Here is a 27053-nt window from a genome sequence, read left to right as displayed (position 1 = left end):
AGAAGTTTTGTTGAGTGGTTTCTACTTTAATCCTCTTTTTGTAAGTTAACGAATATTAATTAGACCACTATTACTGAAAATAGAAACAGCAACTGAAATTAGGGATCACAAGGTTTGGATGTGAGTATTTAACAAAGCAGAACCAGTACCAACTTTTTGGAATTTTTTGATCTATATGAAAAGCAGAGCTGCAAGCACTTCATCAAAATATTGGCACTGATGAATAGAAATACCAACAGCATATAACTCTAAACTGGTTTCTTAGTCCAAGTAGTTGTTCTGATGTATTTAAGGTGGTATTACAACTTCAGTTTTTGTTTGAAGTCATGACCTCTGTATGTAAGCTTTATTAAATGCATTAATTTTCCTTTAATTTGTTTCCCCAGTAGCTTACTATTTTCATCTCTTATGGATTTTAGTTATTTTTCCAAAGACATGGAAGAAATTGTAGGGGTTAAAAAAAAAAAAAGGGGGGGGGGGGGGGGGCGGGAAGAGATCATTGTGGTTTTCAAGCTTTAGTTTTGGACTCAGTGCAACTAAATGAAAACAGTGTGCAGATCACTGAGTAGGTCAGGCTGAGGGGATACAAAGCCTTTGAAGCTTTACAGGGGTTGACCTAACAACAACTGTGGGCCCCTTTTGGGAGAGGCATTAACTCCATGAATGCCACATAAACACAGAGCTGCAAAACTCAACAGTCACTTTTCTGGTTTTTTAGGTTGTTTTGTTTTGTTTTTGTCTTTGTTTTTCTGAAATGGTTGTTAGCAATTTCAGCTTTTTTGTTTTTGTAGGCTTGAGCGCTCACATTAGACATCCCTTCGCTCTTAGAGTAAACACTAGATTGTCACACTTTGTTTATAAACTGCTCTCCAGTTTGTAGACAGGTTGAACCACTGCGCAACTTGAGCCAAAGGTGGGGCTTGTATTGAAGGTTGTCAACTTTGGCAAATGTCCATCTTGGCTTTAACAGCAGTCAGAGCTGCCGACCTGTTCGCGTGTTGCAAGAGGAGCGTGTGGGTAACCTGCAACTTCACAATTACATAATATGTGGATAAGGCTGAAAAGGAAGCAATCATTTTGAAAATTGGTGTTGCCTTTTGCATTCAAAATGGTCAGGTCAATTATATTCACTTAAGTAGCCTTGCAAGATAAGCATTTTGCTTTTCTTTGCATTATGTTGCAGTTTCAAATGATGAGCTGGATATACCAGCTGGAATTAAAAAGGAGCATGGGGAAAAGACTTTAATTGACAAAAGTCATGAATGAGATGGATCTTGCTTCTCAGAACTGTATTCCAGTCCGGCAGATGGTACAGCCTAAACATAAGGGTGAAAGCAACCTGCTTTGTGCATACTGAAACTCCATCAAATGTGCTGTGCAGTTAAACTGAAAGAAGTTAGAAATATCCAAAAGACTGCATAAGAGTTTCTAGCTGCATAGCTTCCCTTTTTGGGCCCACTGTGTATGTGTATCCCAGACAGGCTTGAGTAGATGCCAAGGCTCTTTATTTTGTGGTCGGACTTTTAATCTGTTCCAGACCTTTTCAGTCAAAGAGCTCAAGTGTAACTGAAAGGGGCAGGAAAGGGAGGAAAAAAAAAAAAGCATGTGAGCTCTTCTGATCCGGAGTGACGGCAAATAGAGACAAGCTGCTGGCTGCTGTTGGGCTTGAAGGAGTTTTCCTTGAAATCTTAAGTTGTACACATCGTATTGTGGTTTATGTTTTTGTCATTTGAGCCAGCAAAATGGAAAATCTTATTCCTGATGTTTTCACACTTGTGACCCTCTTAAGCTACTTCAGTAAAGAAGAAAAATCAGTTTGACAAAGCTAACTTTCTGAGCCTCGTGTTTTTCTCTCATAGAGATCTTCAGCTAATATGTGCTGGGACCCCAAATAGATCATGAGTGACTCAGGATTTCACTTCTCGGTGCTTAATGTAGGTTGAGAATCCTCATCCCTACATCACCGTATTTTTCTATCAATATGTTTTAATGTATGGGCTTGGATTTCATTTTTTTTTTTACTACTGACGCTTCCTGAAGGAATCCCAGGTGACTCCATCTTTGTAATTTTAAAGGTTTTGATCACTATCATACTAACATTAGCTGAAAATGAGGGAAAACAAATATTTTTCATTTGATAGTGCCACTTTCACTCATCTGAAGAACCACTGAAAACAAAACTGTTGAATGGTATGGGCAAACGCACTCTTCTGTTTCAGTATTCAGAAACAGAGGGCTTGAAGATTCTGCCTATTCTGCTTCTGAGTTCCTAAGTCCAGGGAGACCATCCTTGTTCCTCTGTATGTTCCTCATCAGACGGCAACTTTGTATTCATCCTCATTTTCTGTAGTAGGTGTGCATATACTCCTTTTAAAAGCTGTGCTGGCAATTTTCCATTAATGTGGCTAAAAAAAGAGGGAGGAAGGAGGATCAAGTTTAAAGAAATTGTTTTAGGCAGACACACCTACAGATTTAACTGGCAAAGAGAATTTGGATATTGCATTCATGTGTTTAAAACAGAAATAAGAGGATATCACTGATATGATTCCTGAAGCAGTCTTTTAAGACTAATGAATCAGATAAGAGTTTTGGTCAGAATACCCTGCTGTGGAGTAGGTTGGTCTAAAATCTGACTGCTCCAGGTTGGAGATAAGAACTTCAAGACCCAAGTCTTGGATCAAAGTGAGCTTGAAGTCTTCAGCTGCACCACTTAAACTACTCTGAAGTCTTGTGGCTCAGATGTTGGTCTTCCAGGTGTACGTATTTGGCATCAGAATAATTCTGAGGTAGGAGAATTGACGAGCTTTCATATTTAGTCCTTTCCTAGATTTTTTAAAGGAGGGTCTGCTCATGCCAACCACAGACAATTGTAGAAATACTAATGGGATCAGAGTAAGGGGGATGGGCAAGGGCTTCCTCAGGCCTGTGTTGGCAGCATTCTTTATACTAGTGGAGCATCTGGTACAAACATGCTGACCAACCTGTCTCAGTGTCTTTGTAAGCCTCTTAGGAAGGGGCTTTGTGTTACTACTTTTTAGGTTGTTTCTATAAGACAACTGGCCAGATCAATCTTGTATACTGTGCAGCTTTGCCTTTTACCAGCTTCCGCTATTGTCCGTTGGTCATTCTTCATAGATCCTGATGTTTTTCTTAGGCCTTCCAGATAATGCTGATATGTTTTCTTGGTAGTTAAAAATGTCTCAGTATGAAGCTAAACATTCGAAGTTGCTGAAGCTGGTGAAGTAGATGAACATCTGCTTTTCCTATAAAATTAAATTTCCTAGAACCACTTGGAAGTTTGGAATCATTCAACTTTATTGCTACAGGTTTCCAAGAATTGGCTTTAGTATCAAATCCTGTTAAAGGGATTTTAACTGTTACTTCAGCTTGCAGATGGTAGGACTGTTTTTTGAAGCACAAGTAAAAATAATTTGCCTTTGGAGGGTACCTAGTTTGAAAAATGAGATGGTGAAGTTGAAGTGGAAAAACACTGGAAACTGGCAATTGATTTGTCTGTCTCTATTGGGTTGACACAAATCTTAATTTGAATAGTAGTACTCCATGAGGGTAGTTAGGCAAGCCTGTCTCCAGGAGTTTAAGTAAAACACAATATTCCTTCAGTTTTATTGTTGTTCTATTCTGAACTTCAGTTTTAGAGGTTTGTTGCTAGTGATCAAATTTGCGTTAGGTATCCCAGTCTCTTTCCTTTTGGTTTTTTATATGTCAGAGCTGCCAAATGGGTTATTATGTGACCTCAGATTGAAATCCTTGCCTCAACATTTTTATCACTCCCACTTAAGGATCGTGATAATAATTTATGGAGGTCTGTATAAATTTTGGTTGAGGGGGAAGAGATAGCAAGATGGTGTTTAACATCATTATAGAAAGTGCCACAGGGGCTCTCTAGTAGCTGATTAAACTATTCAAGGAGGAAAAGGAATAGTAGTGATGATTAAGGTCAGAGTATACAGCATACACATCGGTATTTTCTGCTTCTTTCTTTTTAATGCTAGAACACTGTATCTTTAAAACAAAGAAGAACTATGAAGAACTACTGGCAGAAATTAAAAGGAAGTATTCCATAGTGCTATTTTCTTATCCCTTACTTGTCTGACACATTATTTAGTACATGTTTCTTCTTACTGGTTTGTCTTGCCAAGGCTAAGAACTCCAGCTGCCATACTTCTTGTGGCCATTGGTCAGAAAGAAGCTCAGACCCTCTGTCTGATCACAGTGGCCATTCAGATTTTGAGTTTGAGATCCACCTTCTATTTTTGCACAAAAGCAGAACATGAGCCACAGTTGGTTTTGATCTGCAAATTCAATGGCATATCCTCTTTACGTGCCCTGTCACTAACACAAAATGGATGTTACTCATCTGAAATGGCTGTTATTAGATTTTTCCCTACTTCCATTTCCCAGAAGAACAATTTAAGGACGTCACTTAGGATGGGGAAAGACTTACTTGTTTTGGGATGTGTGTCAGAATGTGTATGTTCTGAGCAATATCAGGTTTCACTGAATTAGTGTCTTCTGTCAAAGTAAGCTCATGTGAATCTGCAAAGGCAGATGAAATTTCACTGGTAAGCACCCCTTTGTTTTAAAGACGCTGCCCTTCTAAAACGGTAGTGATCATCAGTGGTTGTTAGTTGTTCATCACATATCAGAAAATGAAATCTTGTTTTACTCAAAAGCAGTATGTATGTATTCAGTTCACTGAAGATGTCATTAAATCTGCTCACAAGTATTGTGTGAACTAGCTGATGTAGAATATCTCATATAGTAATAAAAATGAAAACAAAAACCCTTTCATTGAGGATTTCTCAGGGCAATAGGTTTACATAAGTTTATACTTGCTTTTTTTTCTCAGACTTAGTCAAGCCTATTTGAGAACAGAGATTTGTTGGTAATGATATCTTTATGCAAGCATAAGTAAAGTGTACCTCCACTGTTGTAACTAGAGCAGCTATGACTGTAAAAGAAAACTGTACTTCTAATAAGGTCTTTTCTTCTACTGTATTCTTTGAGCACTGCAGTTTGCATATCTCTGTTAATGAACACAGTATTAGAAAAGGAAGATGTATCATTCTGGACAGATCACTCATTATCTGTGATCTAAGTGTATATGTACACAATAATTATATACTCTATATCTAATCATATATAATCTAAAATTCAAAGAAGTGTCAGCTTTCTTCTTTCCCTCTTTGAATTCAATCATGTTGAAACACGATTTCAATTTCTTTTTTACAGAGAACAGTTTTACGGTGGAGATTTAGGGAAAAAAAATGCATAGATGGTTTTACACATTTTACACAGGGTATGTGCGCTTCAAACAGTGAACAGATGATTTGAAGGAAACCTGCATTTAAAAAAAAAGTCATATTTTTGCATGAAGTCATACGGAAGCTTGTCTTTTGTTTTAATTAACCCAGCAAGTATTATGTGGTAAGTGAGAAATGAAACCATTCACCACTAATGCCTGTATGTATATTCTTTACTGATTAAACTTTGGTCTAAAATGCAGACCAGCTTTGATTAAATATGCCTTGCCACATCTACAGTTGAAAGGGATGGGCTTTGATCAGCTGAGAGTCCTGCACTACGTGCTGTGTTCAGGGTTTCATGCATATAACTTAAATGGTATTAGCTGAGTTCTCCTCATAATGTGTCCTATTCAGTGTGTCCCATGCAGTTCTCCTACAGTACTAATGGTTCTGTCAGTTTCATTTTGTATGTAGATTTAAAAATAAGGTCAAATATTAGGAAAATAATTCCATCTTAAGAAATTTTAATTTCTCTTTAAAGAATGGAAAACAATCACATATGTATGTACTGAGCAGAAGTTTCTTATAGCTATTTATGTTACTGCTGAATCTTGTTTAGATTTGCTCTTTGGGCCAGAGGGTGGAATATTTCAGTTCTGAAGCTGATAGGAGTTGAGTGAGTGTGTCATAAATACTGCTGTTGGCTGCTGTGGGAAGAGAGCTAGATCCATGAACAACAGCATTTTACTCCATATAGTTCCTACTGGGTTAAGAGTCAGCCTGGAGATCTTTGTGGTGCTAAATCAATCAAGCTGGTGCACCTCTGCTTTTGAGGATATAAAAAGACTTTTAAGATTTTTATCAAAAGAAAACAAAGAACTGTGATTTGTACTTCTTATCAGTGGCACTGTAGTGATAGATGAAGAAACTGAAAAATAGTAATTTCATTTGAATACAAATAATAAACAGAATAATCAATCCACAACTTGGACACGCTTCTGTAATAGATAATGTTTTCGTCAGCTTTTATCTTATTTTAACCGGTAGTCCAACTCCAGAGTGTGTGAATACTTCTTGGAATCATGGAAATCATAGAATGTTCCGCACTGGAAGGGACACACAAGGCTCATCATTGAGTCCAACTCCTGGCTCCATGCAGGACCACCCAAAATCCAAACCCCATGTCTGAGTGAAAGTGTTGTCCAAACACTCCTTGAACTTCTGCAGGACTGGGGCTGTGCCCACTGCCCTGGGCAGGCTGGTCCATGCCCATGGCCCTCTGGTGCAGACCCTTTCCCTCACCCCCAGCTGCCCCTCCCCTGACGCAGCTCCATGCCGTTCCCTCAGGCCCTGTCGCTGTCACAGAGAGCAGAGCTCAGCACTGCCCCTCCGCTCCCTGTAAGGAGCTGCAGCCACCATGAGGCCTCCCCTCAGCCTGCTCTGCTCTGGGCTGAGCACACCCAGGGGCCGCAGCTGTTGCTGAGTAATAGAGCAATACAGTATAAGGAGTGCAATCCAGAAATGTGACTTGTCTGAAATTGGTACAGAGCCCCCGGTACAGAAGGACGTGGGGCTCTTGGAGAGGGTCCAGAGGAGGGCCACTAAGATGATCAGAGGGCTGGAGCACCTCTCCTATGAAGAACAGTTAAGAGAACTGGGATTGTTTTGCTTGGAAAAGAGGAGGCTCCAGGAAGACCTCATTGCCTTCCAATATTTGAAGGGAGCCTATAAATAGGAGGTGCAACATCTGTTTATGAGGGTGTATCGTGACAGGACAAGGGGGAATGGTTTTAAACTGAGACAGGGGAGGTTTAGGTTAGATATTAGGAGGAAGTTTTTCACCCAGAGGGTGGTGACACACTGGAACAGGTTGCCCAAGGAGGTTGTGGATGCCCCATCCCTGGAGGCATTCAAGGCCAGGCTGGATGTGGATCTGGGCAGCCTGGTCTGGTGGTTGGCGACCCTGCCCATAGCAGGGGGGTTGAAACTCTATGATCATTGTGGTCCTTTTCAACCCAGGCCATTCTATCAAAGTATCTCTAAAAAGAGAGCAGCTTTAATTACTTCCATGAGTCATTATAAATCCCGATGGTAATTTTTTTCGTCACAGCTCTTTTCAGTTTGAACAGAGGATTTTTGCCTCTGTCGCAGCGGTGCAAACTCATGTCATTCAAAAACCTGGCCATAGCCAAATGTGATCCACAAACAAACTGTATAACTTCCAAGTGAACCTGAAGGGGAGAAGTGCTCTTCTCCAGTTTCTTCAGCAAAAACACCGATTCTGACTTAAGGACAGTAAGTTTTACAGTTTGTCCAGATAGTGAGGTTTTTTATTGGTTGCTTAAGTAAATGTGAATGTCTTTACATTTAGAGCTTAAAAACTAGTTTTAGTTTTCAAGAGTGGAATGATAAATACAAAAGGAAATCCATCAAATATTCAGCCATGTCTGTTAACCATAAGGGAGCTCTGCAGCAGCCTTTGCTTGTATTTCTGCACTGAGGAAGGGTACTGTGTTAATACAAACTGTCCGTGCCCTGGGACGTGATTTAAATTGGCATGGGATCTTGAGACAGAATTAGCCTTTTATGTTGGAGTTGTTACCAGTGTGCTGGCCTTTTCTCTCTAGCACCAGTGCCTGGTAATTATTTCTCTATTGTTTTTTTTTTTTTTTTTTTTTTTTTTTACATTAAGGGTATAGACAGTGGCCTAAACTCCTTTCAGTAACTGTCAAGTATTATCTGCTACAGTACGGTACAAGCATTTGCCTACTGAGTTTAGTTAGGATATTCTGTGTTAATATTTGAAAATCTCTAATTCTTAATCTGTTCCCAAAAGCATATTGCAGCTATTACGATTGACTGCATTCTGCAGAATGTAAATCTAAGCCATATTATAGGACTGCAAGATCTTTTTTTTTACTGTCTTAAGTTTGTCCCCCCTCCCCTTTTTTTTCCCTAAACTTGTCTGCCCCTCCTCCTCCTCCCTCAAATCCCCCTCTTCTGGAAACAAAGACTTGTTTGTTCCTTGTCTGCCTGTGAGGTCTTTGCAGCCTTCAGTGTGTGGGTGCAGAGCCCCTTATTTAAATGCTTTCCATATTCCTGGAAGGTAAGGAACAGGATGCATCAGAAAATCTGATAAGTCCTAACTCTATTGGATAAATGAAGCTCTCTGCCTTTGAATTCAAGGTATTTTAAAAGAGCTGTGTCTGCCTGGATCATCACAAACTCATGAGGTGTGAAAATAGTTCTGCTTCTATGAGATCTCACTGATAAGCATATTCTCCAGAGTGCAAATGTGTGCAGTCATGTCCTGAGTAAGTACTGGAGATCTGAGAAATATAGAAAAATAAAAACCTCTGTTTTTCCCTGTCACTTGAAACAAGATGTTTTCCTGCTTTCCTTTAATTAAATATTGTGTTGGAAATAATAGGAAATCATATTCTTCTTCCTGTTTGTCTTGAAGATTGCATAATTGTGTATTCAGCCAAAATGGCTGATGTCTGTGTTTTCTCCCCCCTTATTCTTCACTTGAGTGTGTTCTTAAGTCAGTAGAATTCAGTTAGCTGTGTCCTTTTTTATAATCTCCAAACTTACCATTTAATTTCATAGGCAAAGCATTCCCCTTGCATGAAAAACATCTCCATGATGTGTTCTGAATTTGAAGTCCTTTCCACTTGTTCTTCAAACGATAAAATGCTTAGAAAATGTGATTAAATGCCTCCAGGTATTTATTGGTGAATATTAAGTATACACTGAAGTACAGGTATTTTGTGATGTTCCTGTTTGGGATGCACTTGTAGTTAGAGAAATGACATTAGCAGGCAATTCAGTGGTCTGGTTTATTGGAATAAAATGGAAAATGTCAGGCAAATGTCATTTTACAAACATGATTGCAACTTAAATTGCAAGTCAATAGGTAGGAAAACTGGAGCAATCTTTCATCAGAGTGAATAGGAATAATGTAAGCAGCTGTCAGAAGGATATGGGTATGTAAAATCTGGAAAACTTGGCATGAGAGGAAAATGCTTCCCGAAGTTACGTGTTAGCAGAAGAGACATCTATGGAAGTACTGTTGGTATGTTGCGTGTGGCAAAAGCAAATTGAACGTGCTGAAGGGATGTTAATAATGTTATACCTGAATGTCTACTTGAAGTAGAAACTGCTGAACGTGTGTGATGGCGCAGCTTGGCTGTGAACTGCATGAGGCAGGAACTCTGGGACCAGGATGATATGACTGGAGACTACATCATAAAAAGAGCCTTTTTAACCAGATGAGAATTTATATTCTTCAGCCTCTGGGTTCTTAATTTTTACAAGCTGAGTAGTTTGCTTTTGACTTAGATCGCCTTTTTCAGGTAATTTTGTGGGTAGTTTTAAATTTATTACCTTTGTTCCCCTTTCCTTTCAACTGTAATTGACCTTCCATCTTGTTTAATAACAGGATTTGAGTCCTGGAACTTCTGAAGTGTAACTCCAGCAGAAGTCTGTGCTACAGAATTAGGTAACAGCAGGAGAAGACTCTTTATTTGTCCCCTACGGGCCCTGTAGGGCTTGTTTTCAAGTTTTGTTTGTTTTCAAGGTGTAAGAGGGTAAGATACGAAAAGCAAAAGGCATGTTCTTGGCTCTAGATTGTGTAGGATTCTGAGTAGAAAGGGAAGAAGGATAAGATGCATTTCCTGGTCCAGCAGTGTTATTTTCAGCTTGTTGAGAACTGCTACAGGGACAGTTTTTACATCCTTTCTCGAATCGTGTTCTTTAGCTCCAGCTTTGCCTTAAGTTGGTAAATGTAGGCAGTCTAAGTGCTATCAGTCTTCCAGCAGAGGTTGTCCAATGGAGTTCCTGGAGCTTATGTGTGCTGCTCACATCCTTTGCAGGACAGCGGTTGGTGCTGTTGAAACTTTTGCTTAGCAGTTTCTGATGTCTCAGGCCACGTGGACCTTCTGTGACCTGTTCAGCAGAGAAACAAGCTGTCCTGTCTCTTCCTTTTGCTGTTCTAGGGACCATAGCTCACACAGTAAAGCAAGTTGGTTGATTCTAGTCACTTCTCCCTGAAGTTCAGGTGCTAAATGTCTGACAAACTGCTTCATTTTAAGCTCTGTTCACTACGTCTTTAACTACCCCTTTTTCTCTGTTTTTTCACTAGCTCAGGATGAGACTTGCAGGTTGGAATTGAATCTCCAGCCTTTTTGTATTTACTCTTTCTTCTACTTGCACTTGGATGCAGTTTCTATTCCTGCTTCACCTGTTTACTTACCTTTACAGGAAATTTTTATTTCATTTGTGATCATATGTATAAAACTCTTTCCTGAGTAACTACATAAAATATTATTTCAAATTACTTGAAGCAATTCAACACTGCACTGTCTTTTGAATTGACTGATGAAAATAGATCCCACTATTCCTTTAAAATGCTGACTCTGTGAGAACCATGGAATGGTTAAACTAGGGAGTTGGCTCTCTAGCTATTGACTGTTTTCTTGTCTATTCTGTTCTTAATATGACATTTTTCTTCATATATTGCCTTTCAATGGAAAGATGAGCTGTGGCAAGGGGAGGGGAGCAAGGCTGTGAAGCAGCAGCCATTTTTCCTGTGAGAGGTACTTTTAGACTTTCCTGAAACAAAAGAAAGGTGTTTGTGTACCTTAAGTTGAACACTCAAGACAGTGGAGGCTGAAGGGCTTCTGAGAGAAAAGGTGATGCAGATTCTCTGAGATAACTGTTTTAAGAAAGAAACTTAAGTGTTCATGTTCCAGGCATCCTTTTTCTATGATGGAAACATTAATTCAAACTAGGACAACATATGATTTTCTTTGCACCAGGGCAACCTGGCATCCTAAGAGAAACTCACTCCTTTTTTTCCTAGTTCCCATAAACCAGAATCCTCATTCTCAGAAAAAGCATATAAATAAAAGTAAAAATTCTACCTCTCCTGTGACTGCTTCTACAAATGCATTGTGCAGCATACTGTAATGTTAACAGATTCAGGCCGTTCAGAACAAGATGGAGAGCTAATTGCAAAACTGAAAACGTCTGAAAATAGTACCCTTATGATGTATTCAGCCTTTGCCGCCTTCTGTTCCGCTGTGGGAACTCTTGTGCTTCTGTTGACTTTAACTCTTGTGGAGGGAACATCATGTCTGTCAAGCAGTTGCCTTGTTTTATAAAACAAAGTAAGTTTAAATCTTGCCTTTTGGGGGAAGGAAACGTGGATTCTCATTGTGCGTTAGTTGCACAGAAAAGGTGCATCATGGAGCCTTTGTGGGGAAGCAGAAAGCAAAGAAGTTAGTAAAATATTTGCTGTATAAGTGGTAATATTATTTTTGTCTGTGTAATTCTTCTGCCATTCCTGTACCAGCACTGATTTTGCATGTCAAGATACTCTAGAAGTCTAAATGGAGTCCGTAATACTCAAAACTGATTCCGAAAATGATGAAAATGAGGTTGTCGTGTGACCTGTATTCCATCATAACGTGTGGTAGTGTGTAACCAAGGTAGCTGGATGTGAGATCTCTTTTGTCATTCTGTGCATTTGATGATTCTAAGATTTCATGTGAGCAAGAAAAGTGTTTTTGTGTTGTGTCTACATAGAAAATAATGTATTGGGAAGAAGAGCAAGTAAGTGTTCTAATTAAAATTGAATTATTTTCCCACCACTTTGACATTTTGCACCAATTGGCACATTTAACTCTGTTTTCAGGAGCTTTTTAGAACAAGTATTACACTTAAACGTGAGAATGTTGTGTTGATTCCACAGGAATAATACATGTGAGCATACATTTCATGCTGAACATCAGTGTGACTGCAAGCTTTGTATGGTCATGGCTTGTAATTTCTTACTGTATCCTGTCTAAGGATAGTACTTGCCTTGTATTTGTTTGAATTTTATTTTTAAATGTTCATTGTTTTGGTTCCTTAGCCATGAATCAGCGCATCAGCCAAAGTGCTCCAGTGAAACAGCCACCCCCTCTGGCTCCTCAGAGTCCCCAAGGTGGTGTCATGGGTGGGAGTAGCTCCAATCAGCAACAACAGATGAGACTTCAGCAGCTACAGATGGAGAAGGAAAGGCTGAGACTGAAGCATCAAGAACTGCTTCGGCAGGTGAGGCCACAGGTTAGACAACTACTTCCGCTATTTCTTTTGTATGTTATATTTTGTTTTGTTTTGGCTGAGATGTTTCACTGAGTCTTAAAGACTAATAACTGCAAAAAGCTGTGAGATTTAAAAAGGTCTGAAGTCATTCTGTTACTGATATCGGATTAGTAGTGGAAGCATCTGACTTACCCCACTGAGGGATTTTGCCTTCCTCCCTCATTCCTCTCTCTCTAACAAAACTTTCTGAGATCAAGTTTCTTTACTGTTAAGATGGCATCATGGACTGTTGATCTGACTGGAGATTCCTCTTGAGAATATGTCTCATAGTCCTTGAGTTCTGAGTCATGCAAAAAGAAGCTGGTTCCCACAGTTGCGTTAGTTCTCCCTCTTAAGTATTTCATTTTCAGAAGAACATGTCAGTCTGTTGGATTCTGCAGTACTTTTTAAGTTTTTGTAAGAAACATTGAAGAGACACCTTGTTGCTGAAAATCTCATCTGTGTAACAGCGAAGGAGAGCATGGAACAACTCAATCACTCGTGCTACTTTTTGAACCAGTTTTTCTTATAATGAGGAATTTCAGTCTTCGTAATTAGGCTGCAAGCTGTTTCTTTTAGTGTTTTCTACTATATTAAGTATTGCCATAGTGAATGTCAAAGTGTAGCACTGGACATTGGAATCTCTGGATTTTGAGTTCGGGCTTGGCTTCCTTTTCACTTTAAGCCTTCTGCTTCCACTTTTCCATCTGTATGTTTTAAAAAAGGTGACTGCCATTCTCCAAGATACTTAGGATGTTCTTTGGTTTTGTTTTCTTTTTTGACACTGAAGAAAGCACTAATATTTTCTTTGTGGAAAAGCTTTTAAAATCTTACCCTTTTCACTTTGGGTGATGGGTCTTGTATCAGGAGAGAATAATATCTTGTCCTCAAAGACAGCTTTTCTTTTTCTTATTCACCTGCAGCATTCTATCCTGGAATCTGACTTCCATTATCTCTTGTAGTCAAGGCTTGTTTTGTAGGATTCGTCAGCATCTCTTGGTATAAGATGGGTCATCCTTAAAGCTGTTAGTTTTTGTAGTACTCGAGGTAAGAGTACATTGCAAAGATGGTGTCAGGACTTCCTCTGCTTAAGCATCTGGGCCTCTGCTGTTCTTGCTTTGCTATTAATCCACCAACAAACATCTTACCCTGTGCTAGCATGCTTCTAGGTAGGCATTCTAATTTTCTTCTTGCCTCGGTTGTCATTGAGAATCTGACTAACTTTGGACCAGGTGACAGCCTTTGTTTTGTTCTCCCTGGGCATCCAGCTTTTCTGTCAAATACACATCCTTGGTAAATCTGTGAGTTTTGTTTCACTGTCTCATGACTTTTGTAGTTTCTTAACTCCCTTAACCTGTCTCATCTGGCCTGTCCTGGGGGCTTGATACTACAAGATGGTGTTTATAAGACAGCCTGCACAGGCAAACCATGCAGCTAAAGTAATTTTTATCCATCTTATTTTTACTCATAGGCAATGCGGAATCCCAGCACAGCAAATTCTCCAAAACATCAGGTAGGCTCTTAACTGATGTTTCAGCATAATTAGAAACATGAAAGCATTAGATTAGACTAGCTGAGGAACTTTGCTACATAAAGGCATTCTAAGAAAAAACATGCTCTACCATACATATTTTTGAACTATTTCTCTGATCACAACCCTAACACTGTTTTTTTGAGAGTGCTGCATTACCACAACTTGATATCAATATTTAAATGCAATGAGGAATTCATTGCACATTTTTCTGCGTTGAAAGCAATGTTCTTGTTTAGCATTCTTGAAGATACCGCTGGACCGCTGTTCCAGTCCTGACGTCATCAAGATGTGCATTTAAAGCAAACCTCTCATTATTTCTAAGGTAGTAGTTTGTGGCTTTTAAGTTCTGTTCATATGAATGTTCTGCTCCATCTGTGTAAGCAGGTGTGATCTTAAAGGATGTCTGTAAATCTGTTAATAGAAAGTCACTTAAAATGTTTATGTTTAGGCATGTACAGTGTAATAATCATTTAATAAATTGGACTAATAAAGTAATTGCTGTGGCAATATAATACGTAATTATTCCACTTTGAGATTTAGCCAGCTCTTGCACAGATGCATTTTCTGCATTGGAAACAATAATTCTATAAAGCCTTCCAAGCCCAGAGCAAATGAAAATGGTCAAAATATGTAGTACAGTAAACAGTTGAAAGTGGACTTCTTTTGGGCGCTTCAGAAGTTGAATATGAAATGAATCCCTGAAAGGGTGGATTTATGGTTATATTCAGTCAGCTTATTGCTTGCTATTACTAACTTTATTCTTAATCTACTATCTTTTAGGATAATATTTATATTGGCTTGTATTGTACTTTTTTTTTTTTAAAGAAGTACATTATACACTATGCAGGAAATGCAGAATAAAAGGAAGTACCCTGTGTTTGGAAGTTATGAGTACTGGTGTACTGTTGGATTCCAAAGAGTACCGTAGAATTCATACATTACTAATTCTTCTGAGAAGATCATCTTCAAAATGAGAAGCTCAGACTTCAGAGACAGTACTGATGTTCTGAAAAGCATCTTTGACAGTATAAGCAGAGCACTAAAACTGAAGCATTTTACCTGATATGTAGCAATTACCCAAATATTTTATTCATTTACTGAACATTAATCATATTATGTTTCCATCAATCACTGTTAGATCTGGTTATAGAAGGCAGATGAAAAATTGCATAGAGGTTGCTGGTATAAAAGGAAATAAGCAGAGACACGTGCTCCTACACACCAGTTTGAAACACCTTATCTTCTGCTACAAATAGGTCATTCAGGAGTGATGCTTTTCTTGCTGAATGCCAAAACTGTATTCTGTCTTTCCTGGTATGCCTGGAAACCCTATCATGTTGTTGTTCCCTCTTTCAAAGTAACATCTTCCTGTTGCCAGCTCAGAAATATGCAGCAAATGGAAGTCTTTGGAATCAGTTTCATACTTATCTCAGAAAGATCGGATTTCTCGAACTTAGTGTGATTCTGGCTTAAAGCAGTAAAAAGCTATAAAAACTCAAGGGACCTTATCAATAATTTGAAATGTGTATGGATCAGCCTATTTTCTTTAGGGTAGGAACCAGTGAAAGGACTTAGGTAAACATAAGAGTTCCAGTTACTTTTAATCTTGCTTCATAGCAAGCTCCCATCTGTACTCACCTGACTGCGATCAGTTTTAGTCTGCACTTGATAATGAGCCAAGCCAGTTTTGAGTGTTCTGGTGGGTAGAAAAGTATGTAACCATGTCACGTTTTGTAATACTAGTCATTCATGTTGTATCACCTAAATGTGTTTTCGTAAGTCACTTTAATAATGTAATGAGCAGCTGCATATGGAAATGAAGTTTAGAGAGTCATAGAATGGCTTAGGTTGGAAGGGACCCTACAGATCTAGTTCCAACTCCCATCCTGTGAGCACAGCTGCCACCCATTAGATCAGGCTGCCCAGGGCCCATCCAACCTGGCCTTGAACACCTCTGGGGATGAGGCATCCACAGCTCTCTGGGCAGCTGTGCCAGGGCCTCACCACCCTGAGTAAAAAATTTCTTCCTAATATCTAACCTAAATTTCTCCTCTTTTAGTTTACAGCCATTAGAACTATTTCTAGAAGTTGTTTTCTTGATGCCTTATGCTATAGAATCAAACGTTGTCTGCTGTAGTGGTGCTGTGATTGAAGTCCTAAAATGTACATCTGATTGGATCGCGGTCAGCCTAGTGAATCTTGAAAATCTTTAGAGGAATAATGCAGTCAAATTCTTGTTTACAGATACATTCCTTTGGGAATAAAATTCATAAAGCTTAGGGGGATTTTCTGCTTTCATTACGATAAACATTTGCTAATTTGTATATGTTCTTTTAACGAATAAGTAAAAGTAAAATCTTCCAGTGATCAGTGCTCTTAATTCTCAGAATATTCAGTCTAATTTAGAGCCTGTCAAAGTCTTCCTTTAGTAAATAAACTACCTCACACCAGCATTCTTTAAGTTTGCCTTTTGTAAAGTTTTACATAAATGAACAGAGTAGGGTTTTTTTTGGCTTTTGACTGGATCTCTGAGCTTTTCTTCATCGTAGCATCAAATATGTTAGAAAGGAATGACAGAAGTCATCTAGTTTAACATCATACATGTAGCCCAAGCTTCTTGAGGTTTTTTGTTGCCTAACTTGGATACAAAGTTGATATCTTTGGTCAAGTTTGCTGGTTCTGAGTAAATGTTACGTCCTTGCTGGGTATTGTCCCTCTGCCATGATGCTGTAGTATCCTGTGGTGATATTGATACTCAGTGTTAGGTCTGTATGGGGGCCTTAATGCTTTAGGATCTTCCAGAAAGATTAAACAATTGCTCACCGTCATCTTTTCTCTTAAGTCTTGTAAAAGACTCTTCTTGTTTGAATGAGGACGTGCTTTATTATAATTCTGAAAATATCAATTTCAAAGGAATTTAAAGCAAAAATTGACTTCCATATTTTTCTACACGTAAGCAAGCACTCTTGGCTATGGCTTTATTCGAGGAATTTGAAAACACCAACCATCCATCTGCTTATTCTCATCACTGTGACTTCTCTGTGACTATCCTAAGGATGTGTATCTGTCTCAGTTAAGAGACCGAATGACATGACTTTCTTTCCACCCCCAGTATTTCTCCTTTCGGTTTCCTACGTTTAGCATTCAACTGTCAACATCTCATTTAAAGTAGATGTCAGTCAATTTCTGTATAAATCATAAAATTGGATGCTTAACTAGGTAATACAGTCCTTGCCTTCTAATATACAGTGGAAAAAGAGGTGTTACTCTTGTATGTTTATACAGTCTTTCTTGTGCTACAACTGGGAGATTTCTTATTTTTCTGCCAGTAATATTAAGGCATTTTCTAATAAGATAAGCTCATAACGCAGCCACCTGTGTGATAGGTTTCTCTGTATATGGTCATTTGTTTTATCTGTTGCTTCTTTTCAGCTCTGAATGAAGGGCTTTGTCTCAGAGCCAAAAACTGCCCCAATTTCTGTGTAGTCTGCTGGGTCCCTCTTTCTGACTTACCTTTCTAGTACCTCTGAGCTGTTTTCTTGGTAGTTGTGTATGCTTGGAATGTGTTCTCTGTTGTCTCCATCCTTTTGTCCTTTTGTGAAGTACCTCTCTGACTCTCCTAGGAAACTGTTTTTCAATGAAATATTTTTAGACACTTCGCGTGTATGCAAAAATAAAGCTATGTGACTGTCATGTTTCTGACATTTTCTAGCAAGCAAACACTTCTGCATTCTGCAATCAGCTTACATGAATTTAGAGAAGCTGGAAGTATTAATAAGTTTTTTTCTGTGGGTAAAATCTCATTAGAAAAAAGACAAAATAGTAGCATATATTTGTTAAATTTCTTTTTTACTAGTGTTATGGTGCTTACTTGCACCTCTTTTATTGGGAGTGAGTGCAGTGAATTAGAGTACAGTTCAAAGCAAGATTCAGATGGGAAGCATTGTTGGCACATTTGATTTAACTGCTTTAAATTTCATACTTAAGATTTACTTAAGATTACATTTCAGCTTAAGATTTACTTGTGTGTACACCACTTCCACTAAGATTTGAAATGTTTTTGTTTTGTTTCTTAGTGAATCCCAGTGTAGTTCATTGACTCTCACTTCCCACCCTTCCATGGGATCTGAAGCTGACCTAGATTGACCGGAGAAAAATGATCTGTCTTGGTTTCATCAAGGGTATTAAGCTCCCGAGAAAAAGAGTTATAAGGAAGATTTTTGCATTTTAAAAAGGCCATAAGTACTGCTAAGGCAATTGGTCAGTAGAAGATGAGTCACTTTAACCTGAGTCTGAGATGGCAGCGTGTAACAGCTTTTGCTAGGAGCAAACAGAAATTGGTAGAGGGAGGCCATCCAGCTCTGGCTAATTGCTGACTCCAGCTGACACATGCTTGTCTTCCTGGTGCTCTGGGGACACACCACTTGGGGAGGAGCAGTGCTTGGAGGCATGGGCTGATACACAGCCAGAACGGTTTGTACCAGTGGTATAACAGAGGACTGCGAAACCAGACAAGAAACCAGACTCTATTTACAAGTGTTTATTCCAGTTTATGCTGCCCTATCCACACTTGCAAAGGTGTTGTTTAAAAGCTTTTGTTCAGAGTGTTTATGCAGAAGACATTACATAGAATTGAGTCCCATGACAAATGTACACAGTGCAATTAACTATCACTCTATCACTATCACCTCTTGAATAATTTTGCTGGTTTTCATGATTGCAACACTGAATGATTTAAGTTTTCCCTTTACTCTTCTCTAATTGCATAACTCCTCATTGCTGAATTCTTTTGTCTTCATCTGTTTCTTTCTCTCTTTCTTTTCTACATATGTTTTAACTTTGTGGCTCTCAAGTAAGAACATAAATATGTGAAGTGAAGAACTGGTACTGATAGTTAGCTCAAAGTGCAGTGGTCCCCTAACACCTCTCTTCCACCTCAGTGAAGCCCAAGAAAGTTTTGATGCATGAACAATGTTGAGAGTCAGAAATATTATGACTGGCTCATGTAAACTGAGTTTATGGAAAAAAAAATTAAAAATGGAAGTATCTGTTTAAGTTGAGCAGCTTCTTCTATGTTCAATTTAATAAGAGTATGGTATGTGAAATACACAAGGGGAGTCTTCACCTTTTCTCAAAACTGTGATAAAAGATGATGAAAATAAAAATGCTCTCAGAAGAGTGACTGCAGGTGATCCTGAACTCCATGTAAAACTGTCTCTATGCAAATCTGGAAAAAAAAATAATAATAATTGGATAGGGTCAGCGTGCTAAATTACACAATACTGGCCTTATTTTTTGAATTACTATCGTTATGGAGATGACAGATCCTTTGGTCTTGTATGCAATATCCAAAACTCAGATTTTGTGTTAACAATAGTTATGCTAAGCTTTTATTTAGCCAGAATTGCTTAAAGTTTAACATACTTACGAAGATATAATGAGGTCAAATTATAGAAATCCAATCCAGTATTTTGTCATGGTTTTATTTTTGCCTTCAGTCTTAAAATGTATCCAATAAAGGATATATTTTTAAAGCATGAATTAAAAGCCTGGAGTTGTCCTGGCTCCACATGGAGCAGTGTCAGACTTCTAGAGTACCATACATTTTTTTAAATACAGGAAGCAAAAGGTTGTTTATTGAAAATTGGTTATAAAGGAAGAAGAAATGAGAGGACCATTCTTCAGGCTACACGAGTTTAGCTTCCATTACATGCACCTATAAGGAAAAATAGAATCAATGTACTCTTGAGGGCTTGTAGAAAACTATGCTTATCTTAAGGAATTATTAAAAAGTCATTCTGTATTTGTTTCTGAATGGCTTGGCTTTTTTGGTAATGCCTTTCCCTTCCAGATTGGAATAAATGTATTACTTGAATGAGTGATGGAATAACATTCTCTCTAGTGGGAAGAGCTCTAGTTCTGCCTCCTCAATGAGTAGCGTTAATGCAAACAATTGTCATTTTGCACTCCTAGCAGTGCTGTTATTGAAATCAGGACGAAATTAGTACTAATACCATAAAGGTTGAATTCATTAGGTCATTCATACCTAAGAAGAGGCAAAATACAGTTCTCTCTTCTGGCCTAATACATCTATTTGGTAGGTCTTTTAGTGAGAAGTGATTTTTCATTTGTATCTGGCCAGTATCTGAACTACTTTTATTTAAAGTCATATAATGTAAAATTTCATTCAGTCTCTCCTACTACCTCTTCATCCAAGTCAGGGACTGCAGGCTAAGGAAATAAAAATGCAATATAGGGATCAAATCGAGGGAAGGGGAAAAGGCCAGAGAGTTCTTACTGCAGAGACGTAGGAGCAGGGAGGGGAGGGCTCACTGATGTGCAACTCTGCTATCAGTGTAGAGGATGGAAGTGTGCTTTATTCCAAGCATGAGCACAAGGCTGAAAAGGTGCTTAAAGCAATGTTGCAAATGCAAGTGATATCCAGACCCTGTGCTTTGCGTTTGACAAAAAACTAAGATGGATTTAGTTAAAAGCAGTTGCATTTTATGAAGGTAGTTTCTCAGAGAAGGGAAAGTTCAAGTGATATTTGGAAGACTTTTGGTCTCTGGAAGAAAGGCATAAAGATTTTGATGTGAGCAAGCAGTTTTTGCAGTTCACAAGTTCTTTCAGGATATCAAAGACCTTCCACAATCACCAATTGTGAAGCATTCCAAAAAAGAATTTTTCATATCAGCTTCTTTGTATCAGGTCTGATGTGACTTTAAGCTGGTAAACCTACTTTTAAACTAAGAACTCATGTAGTGTTTGCACTTTGTTTCATTACATAAGAAAATGTTGCAGCACCCCCCTACTATCAATACAAGCTGTGGGATGAAAGGATAGAATATAGCCCTGCCAAAAAGGACTTAGAGTACTGGTGGATGGTAAGCTGGGCATGAGCCAGTAACATGCCCTTGCAGCCCAGAAAGCCAACTCCTGGGCTGCATTAAAAGAAGCGTGGCCAGCAGGGCAAGGGAGGTGATCCTGCCCCTCTGCTCTGTGCTGGTGAGGCCTCACCTGGTATACTGCATCCAGATGTGGAGTCCTCAGCACAGGAGAGACATGGAGCTGTTGGAGCACGTCCAGAGGAGGTCCACCAAAATGATCTAAGGGTGAAACACTTCCCTTACAAAGACAAGCTGAGAGAGCTGGAACACTTCAGCCTGGAGAATAGAAGGCTCTGGGGATACCTGATAGTATCTAAAGGGGGGCTTTAAGAAGGAAGAGGATAAACTCTTTAGCAGGGTCTGTTGTGATAGGATAAGTGGAAATGGTCTCAAACTAGAACAGGGGAGATTTAGATTGGATATAAGGAAGAAGTTTTTGATGATACAGGCAGTGAGGCACTGGCACAGGTTGCCAGGGGAGATGGTGGATACCCCTTCCCTGGAGACACTCCAGGTCAGGCTGGATGGGGCTCTGAGCACCTGATAGAGCTGTAGGTGTCCCTTTTAAGTGCAGGGCTTAAGTTGGGCTAGGTGATCTTTAAAGGTCCCTTCCAACTCCAATGATCTTATGATTCTATGAAAATGAAAATCATCTGCATATACTTATAGAAATGGATTAAAGTTGCTTACCATTCTGTGATCTGAGAACATGGACAAGGAATGTTGTTATTATTTTATTAGAGGAATAGCCAATTAAGTAGTGGTAAAGAGGACTATATTTACTTGGGGTAGGCAATTGGGTGTGTCAGATCCAAAAACTAATGGTATGGTTGTACTTTGCTATGAAGGTCTAATCAACTGGTGAGAGAAAACCTAGTACAAAACATGTAACTTGATATCAAAGGAAAATGTAGAATACCTTTTGTATTCCACAAAAAAGAATAGATATATGTTCGGGGTTGAGCAGCATTAATTCTTTTTGTTCTTAATAATTATTAAGGATGTTGAAGTGAATCAGAAAAGATTTATGTGATCACATAGAAATTTATATGCATAAATTTATTTACAGTGAATTCCTTGTAGTACTGGGCTTGACTGGTTGAACTTCAATGAAGCCAGTAAAGATTCTTCCTTTGTCTTCAGAATCTTAATTGCATTTAAATCTCTTAACTGAAAACTAAAAGTATCAGTTATCCTGAAACGTCATATGTTTACGTATCTGAAAAACACATTCAAATGCCTAACAAGATCTTATCTTTTTTTCCTCTTCTTTAGGAATTGGCTCTCCGTAGCCAGCTTCCAACGATGGAACAAGATGGTGGATCTCAAAATCCCGTATCATCTCCTGGAATGTCTCAGGAACTGAGGACTATGACTACAAATAGTTCTGATCCCTTTCTTAACAGGTTTGTAGGAGTAGCTACTGGAGGGAAAAAAAATTGATTTCAAATTCTGTTCAGAACATGTAATAGTTTATTTTGAACATCTGTCTGTGCCAAAAGCCACAGCTGTAAATGAATCTTTCCTTAAATGGCAAGTCTAGTAAAAGTTGAGGATTAAAAGCTGTCTCCTGTGGGAGGAAGTAGTCTGTTCAGACTTGTAGGAAGGTTTTTTATTCAAAGTCATAACATGTTTGCCTTTGCATAATCTGTTGACTAACAGTCATTTCAAATTACTGACTCAGAAGAATTTGTGAATAGCTTGCTATGAGATCAAATGAACTGTGAGGCACATTTAGGACTACACCTTGAGGTTCGTTTTAAGGTTTTTCCATTCACCCCTCCCCATCACTTCAGGTTTTTAATTTAGCAATATTTTTACTCTGTTAATGTTAGGACTGCAAATAGTGACGTTTCATTTTAGATGCTGTATTATTTTGAAGTGTGGGCCTCTTTAGTCAAGAATTAGAATTTTACAACACAGACCAGTGTTTTTATATAACTTTTTCCTTAATTCCTCTGAGTTGAGGAGTGTTTGTTTGTTTGGAAGTACTGTTCTAATTGCAGCTTACAAATGCTTCATACTAATAATCACAATTTTGAAGAACCTGCTGCAACTTGTGATAAGTTGCATCTATATTTTTTACTTAGCATGCTGAGAAGGAAACACAAAGATGACAAAAGAATCTAATCTCTGAACCACCTGTATTTTTAATTAATGGAGTAAAAAAATCTGTGTTTTCTCAGTATCAATAGTTGAATTTAAGTGGAAGTTGTTCATTTTGTAGGGCTTTGTTGAACTATGTTTTGTCAGTGGTTTAAACTGATAACAGCTCAGCATCCATTGCCATAAAAGAGAAAAATTACATATTGTATCAGAGTTCATTGCTACTTTTCTACATTACCTTGAAATGTTAGTGTTACTTTAGGACATTTACTGTAAGTGCTCATGAAGTATAATATGCTCGTCCTTCTCTATAATTGTGCATTATTATACACACACACCAAAAAACAAACAAACAAACAAACATGAAATTCACCTAAATTTCACATAAAATTCAAAATTCTTTCAATGCAAGGTGTAACTTATTTGTGCTACCAGCAGCATTTCAAATCTGCTTGTAAGGTAGGAAGTTCATATCATGTTAGAATTAATGTGGTTTTGGAGTTGGGCAAGCTTAAATAACGGCCAAAATCTTAGATACTGCAAGCTGTTAAAATCTTTGTGAGCCTTTGTTGGTATTCTCAATCTCTTCTTATATGTAACGTTACCTATTGCTCCTATCTGAGCTTTTGATGCCTAAAGAAGTACCTTTTTCCAGTTACGGGTATTCTGAGAGCTCATTTTGCGTTTGTCTCATTTTCTGTTTTTTCTGTAAGTCCTGTCCATCCCTTCAAATGCTCTATCCTGCCTCCCACACAAACAGATCTGGTTAGAAAGCATAACTTTCTATTAGATGGAAAGGTTGTCTTCCATGGAATTCATACTGGAATTTGATGTGATCTTTAGCTGTGCTGGCTCTGTGCCAGGGAATAAAAAACACAGGAAATCTGAAAACTATGTACTGATCTATCTGAAATTGCATTTTGAATAATACAACTTAGTTATGGGCAGTAATTTTCCATGGTGTGACGAATAAATGAAGAAATCCTTGTAGATAGAAAATGACCATGATATGTTATAGCAACAAACTAGTCTGGAATTTCTGGAAGGCTGTTGCCACCATACACGAAGCCTGGGTATGTTTTGAACGTTATTTTTAACTAATATAATATCTTTAGTTTTTAGATTGCCACTGTACTCCTCTGTACATCTAATACTCCAGCAGTGGACTAAGGCAGTTTGTTTTGTTTCTGTATATCTGAAATATAAAATGATCTGTCTTTAATTACAACTAGGAAAAAAGCTAGAAAGGACAAAGTTATTTTTAATTCTTGCCAGACTGATAATTAGCAAGGACTACTTACTGGAAGTTATCATTTGCCTCGTTGCAGGTATGTTTAACTTGGCTGTGTTTTTTGTAGCTCTTACCCCACACAGAGTACTGAAAACTCCATCTCATCTGAATTCAGATAATTTTTTAAATTTAAATTTTAGTTTAAGCATTGTTCCCTTCTGGGTAATTCTGTGTACATCACTGTGTTTAATTCTGGGGTACGCATAAGGGAAAGGGACTGTCTGAAGGACACTTTTGAGTTACTGGCTCTGAACTAGATGCAGCAGTACAGTAGTTTTCATGTTCCTTATGTTTAAATTCAGATATCCAGAAATGCTCCTTTCTCTTCATAGGGTATATAAAGTTCCTGGTGAAATGGTCCTCCTAACTTTACATTCCAGAAATTCAAGTAGCTGAATATTTTCCACTTCCTATATACTCTGACCATCCAAAAAGCATCAGAAAAAATGCTGCATTGAGGGAAATGGAGAAAATACACGGTGATGTTCTTATTTATGTAGTCAGTCTTCTGCACTTACTGTCTTTATGCTATATTTCATTTTTAAGTGAAATATTACAGCAATGCAGAATATTTACACTTTGTTAGATGATTTCGGCTTTTGATTTGCTACTTGGCATGCGTTTTTGACTGTTAAATTTATATTGGTTGTGTTGGCAGTTCTGTTTCACTCCTAAATTGGGCTTTCTTCTTCTGTATACACATATTTTAACAAGTATTTGTTGAAGAAGCATCCATTCTATTTTGGGTAATGTAGTTTAGTTGCATGCAGTAATTTTGGGTGGTGTGACTATTAAATGAAGAAATCCTTGCTGGAAATGTTTATTGAGGAGTAATTTGAAGAAAGAGGAGGTCTGGACGTTCCAAGTGTAACAGCACCAGCCAAAAAGCCTTCTCAACCAGAATGATTCAGCTCAGCATAGGCTCAGTTCTATTTCTAGTATTTTGTCCCACAAAGTAAACCAGCAATTTTTTTTTTTCACAGAAGTGCTAAATAGCCTACTTGTGATGATTGTTATCAAATGTGTGCTGATACTTTTGCTCTTCGTATAGAAATGCCAGTTTTGTTTCTTGTGTGGCAAAGATAGTCTTGTGAAATCTAATATATGTGTTCATGGTTGATGGTATTCTGCTTACACTCAATGTTGAACAGCTGTTCAACTATCTTCCACTTGCTTCTGCATACTTGACAAGGCATACACTACAGATCAGCATATCTCCAAACGCTAATCAACACAATGCACAGCTTGGTGGTGCAGCTTGTACATCAGACTGATTTGCACTTAGGATTCACGGTGGAAAATCTGTAAGCGTTCTCAGCAGTGCTACCACAGGTGGAAGAGATACGGGTTTGAAAATATTTCCAATTGAAGCTTGGCTGTTAGTAGACACAGGAGGAGGGAGGTAATGGTATATTTCTACAGCTGCTTCCGCTTGTGAACGTTTTGACTGGTGGGACTGTTTGCATCCTTTTAGCTATTATAGCAAAATATTTTCAGATGTATGCCTATGTATAACAAGTAGCAGCTCCTTCCTGCTTCTGAAAATAATTATTCCAGTCAGGATAATGATTTTCACTGTTGTATGTAACTTTTCCTATTGTTCTACTTTCAAAGAAATAGTTTATGTGACTTACAAGGAAGTCAACTGAAAACTGGATCCCCCCAGCTGATTGTTGGCCATCTGATTGGACTGTTCTTTCCACTCCCACCCCAAATTTCCATTGCAGCTCCCTTGGTCTTGCTTGCTCCACTGGTAGTAAGATGGCAGTGAGAAAACTAATATATGTAAGGCCCTGTGCCATCTTGCTAACTGTTCTGTCAGCAAGATCATTCTGAACAGGATTTGTTTACAGAATGGCTTCTGTACAGTATTTGATTTATATCAGGGCCCTCTTGCCATGACATGTATGACTGAACTAGTAGTAATGCAACAGCAGGAAGCAACTGAAGAATTGCTAAAGGAGTTCCAACTGTAGCTCCTATTTATAACAGCACTGACCTAAAAATGCACTTCAGTGGCTGATTAAACAAGGGGACGTTAGTGATTAGAATATTCTTAATCCTTACTGAAGTGTGAAATATACACCGTTATTAAAGTTTGTAATGGTTAAGGACTGTGATATGCTTCTGATCGTTTTTAGCTGTGGGTGGGTGTGAAAAGTTTAAAACAGTGTGGAACATTGATAGGCAGTTTCTTAAAGCTGCTTAGGTATGTTCTTACTGAGTTAAATTGAATCTCAGTAATACGGTTTTAATTGGGAAAGGTCAGCATAAAATAAAAACCAGGTGTCTCACACAGACTTCAGCTTTTAATTAGAATGGAGCATTTCTTGTGACAGCCATGTTATCGAAACCCCTGCACTGGTTCTAAAACAAGTATCTAACTATTTTAATTTCTCTGATGCTCTATCCTCATTTTTTGTTGCATTTTTTCTGTTACAGTGGAACATATCACTCCAGAGATGAAAGCACAGATAGCGGACTTAGCATGAGCAGTTACAGCGTACCCAGAACCCCCGATGACTTCCTGAACAGTGTTGATGAGATGGATACAGGTTTGTTCTCCTTCATACACCCTTTCCAGTTATACTGGTGTCAGAAATGCTCAGCCCCTTTGCAGTGAAAACAAGTGACTGAGAAACTCCAATGTTCTTTTTATAGTTGCTCTACTTCCTTCTGTTTCTATCACAGAACTATTATAATTAAATTTGTGAAAAACATCCTTGTAATAAATTCTACTGAGAGGCTCATAAAGGGCCTCTCAGTAGAATTCCTGCAGTTATATGGAATTTGAATACCCACTTGCTTTCTTAAGAAATAGTTTGTTCTGAGCTAAGAAC

General features: G+C 38.3%; 1 protein-coding gene across 12 annotated transcripts in view; it reads left to right on the top strand.

Moving 5' to 3' along the window:
• The window catches only part of YAP1 (Yes associated protein 1), an 83867-nt gene that overhangs the window by 52917 nt on the left and 3897 nt on the right, over nt 1-27053 (top strand). For 4 of the 12 annotated variants that reach the window (XM_046915533.1, XM_046915780.1, XM_046915706.1 and 1 more), the window contains 4 exons: nt 12184-12365; nt 13867-13908; nt 22092-22222; nt 26656-26768. In XM_046915533.1, coding sequence (XP_046771489.1) covers nt 12184-12365; nt 13867-13908; nt 22092-22222; nt 26656-26768 — 468 coding nt within the window. Of the gene's footprint in view, nt 1-12183; nt 12378-13866; nt 13909-22091; nt 22223-26655; nt 26769-27053 lie in introns of all 12 variants that reach the window. The other 8 variants (XM_046915489.1, XM_046915380.1, XM_046915650.1 and 5 more) reach the window with 3 other exon arrangements.

This window comes from Gallus gallus, chromosome 1, assembly GCF_016699485.2.
Source record: "Gallus gallus isolate bGalGal1 chromosome 1, bGalGal1.mat.broiler.GRCg7b, whole genome shotgun sequence".
Classification (NCBI taxonomy): Eukaryota; Metazoa; Chordata; class Aves; order Galliformes; family Phasianidae; genus Gallus; species Gallus gallus.
The sequence above is the reverse complement of the archived record's forward strand: the minus strand, read 5'-3'. Positions and strand labels throughout refer to the sequence as shown.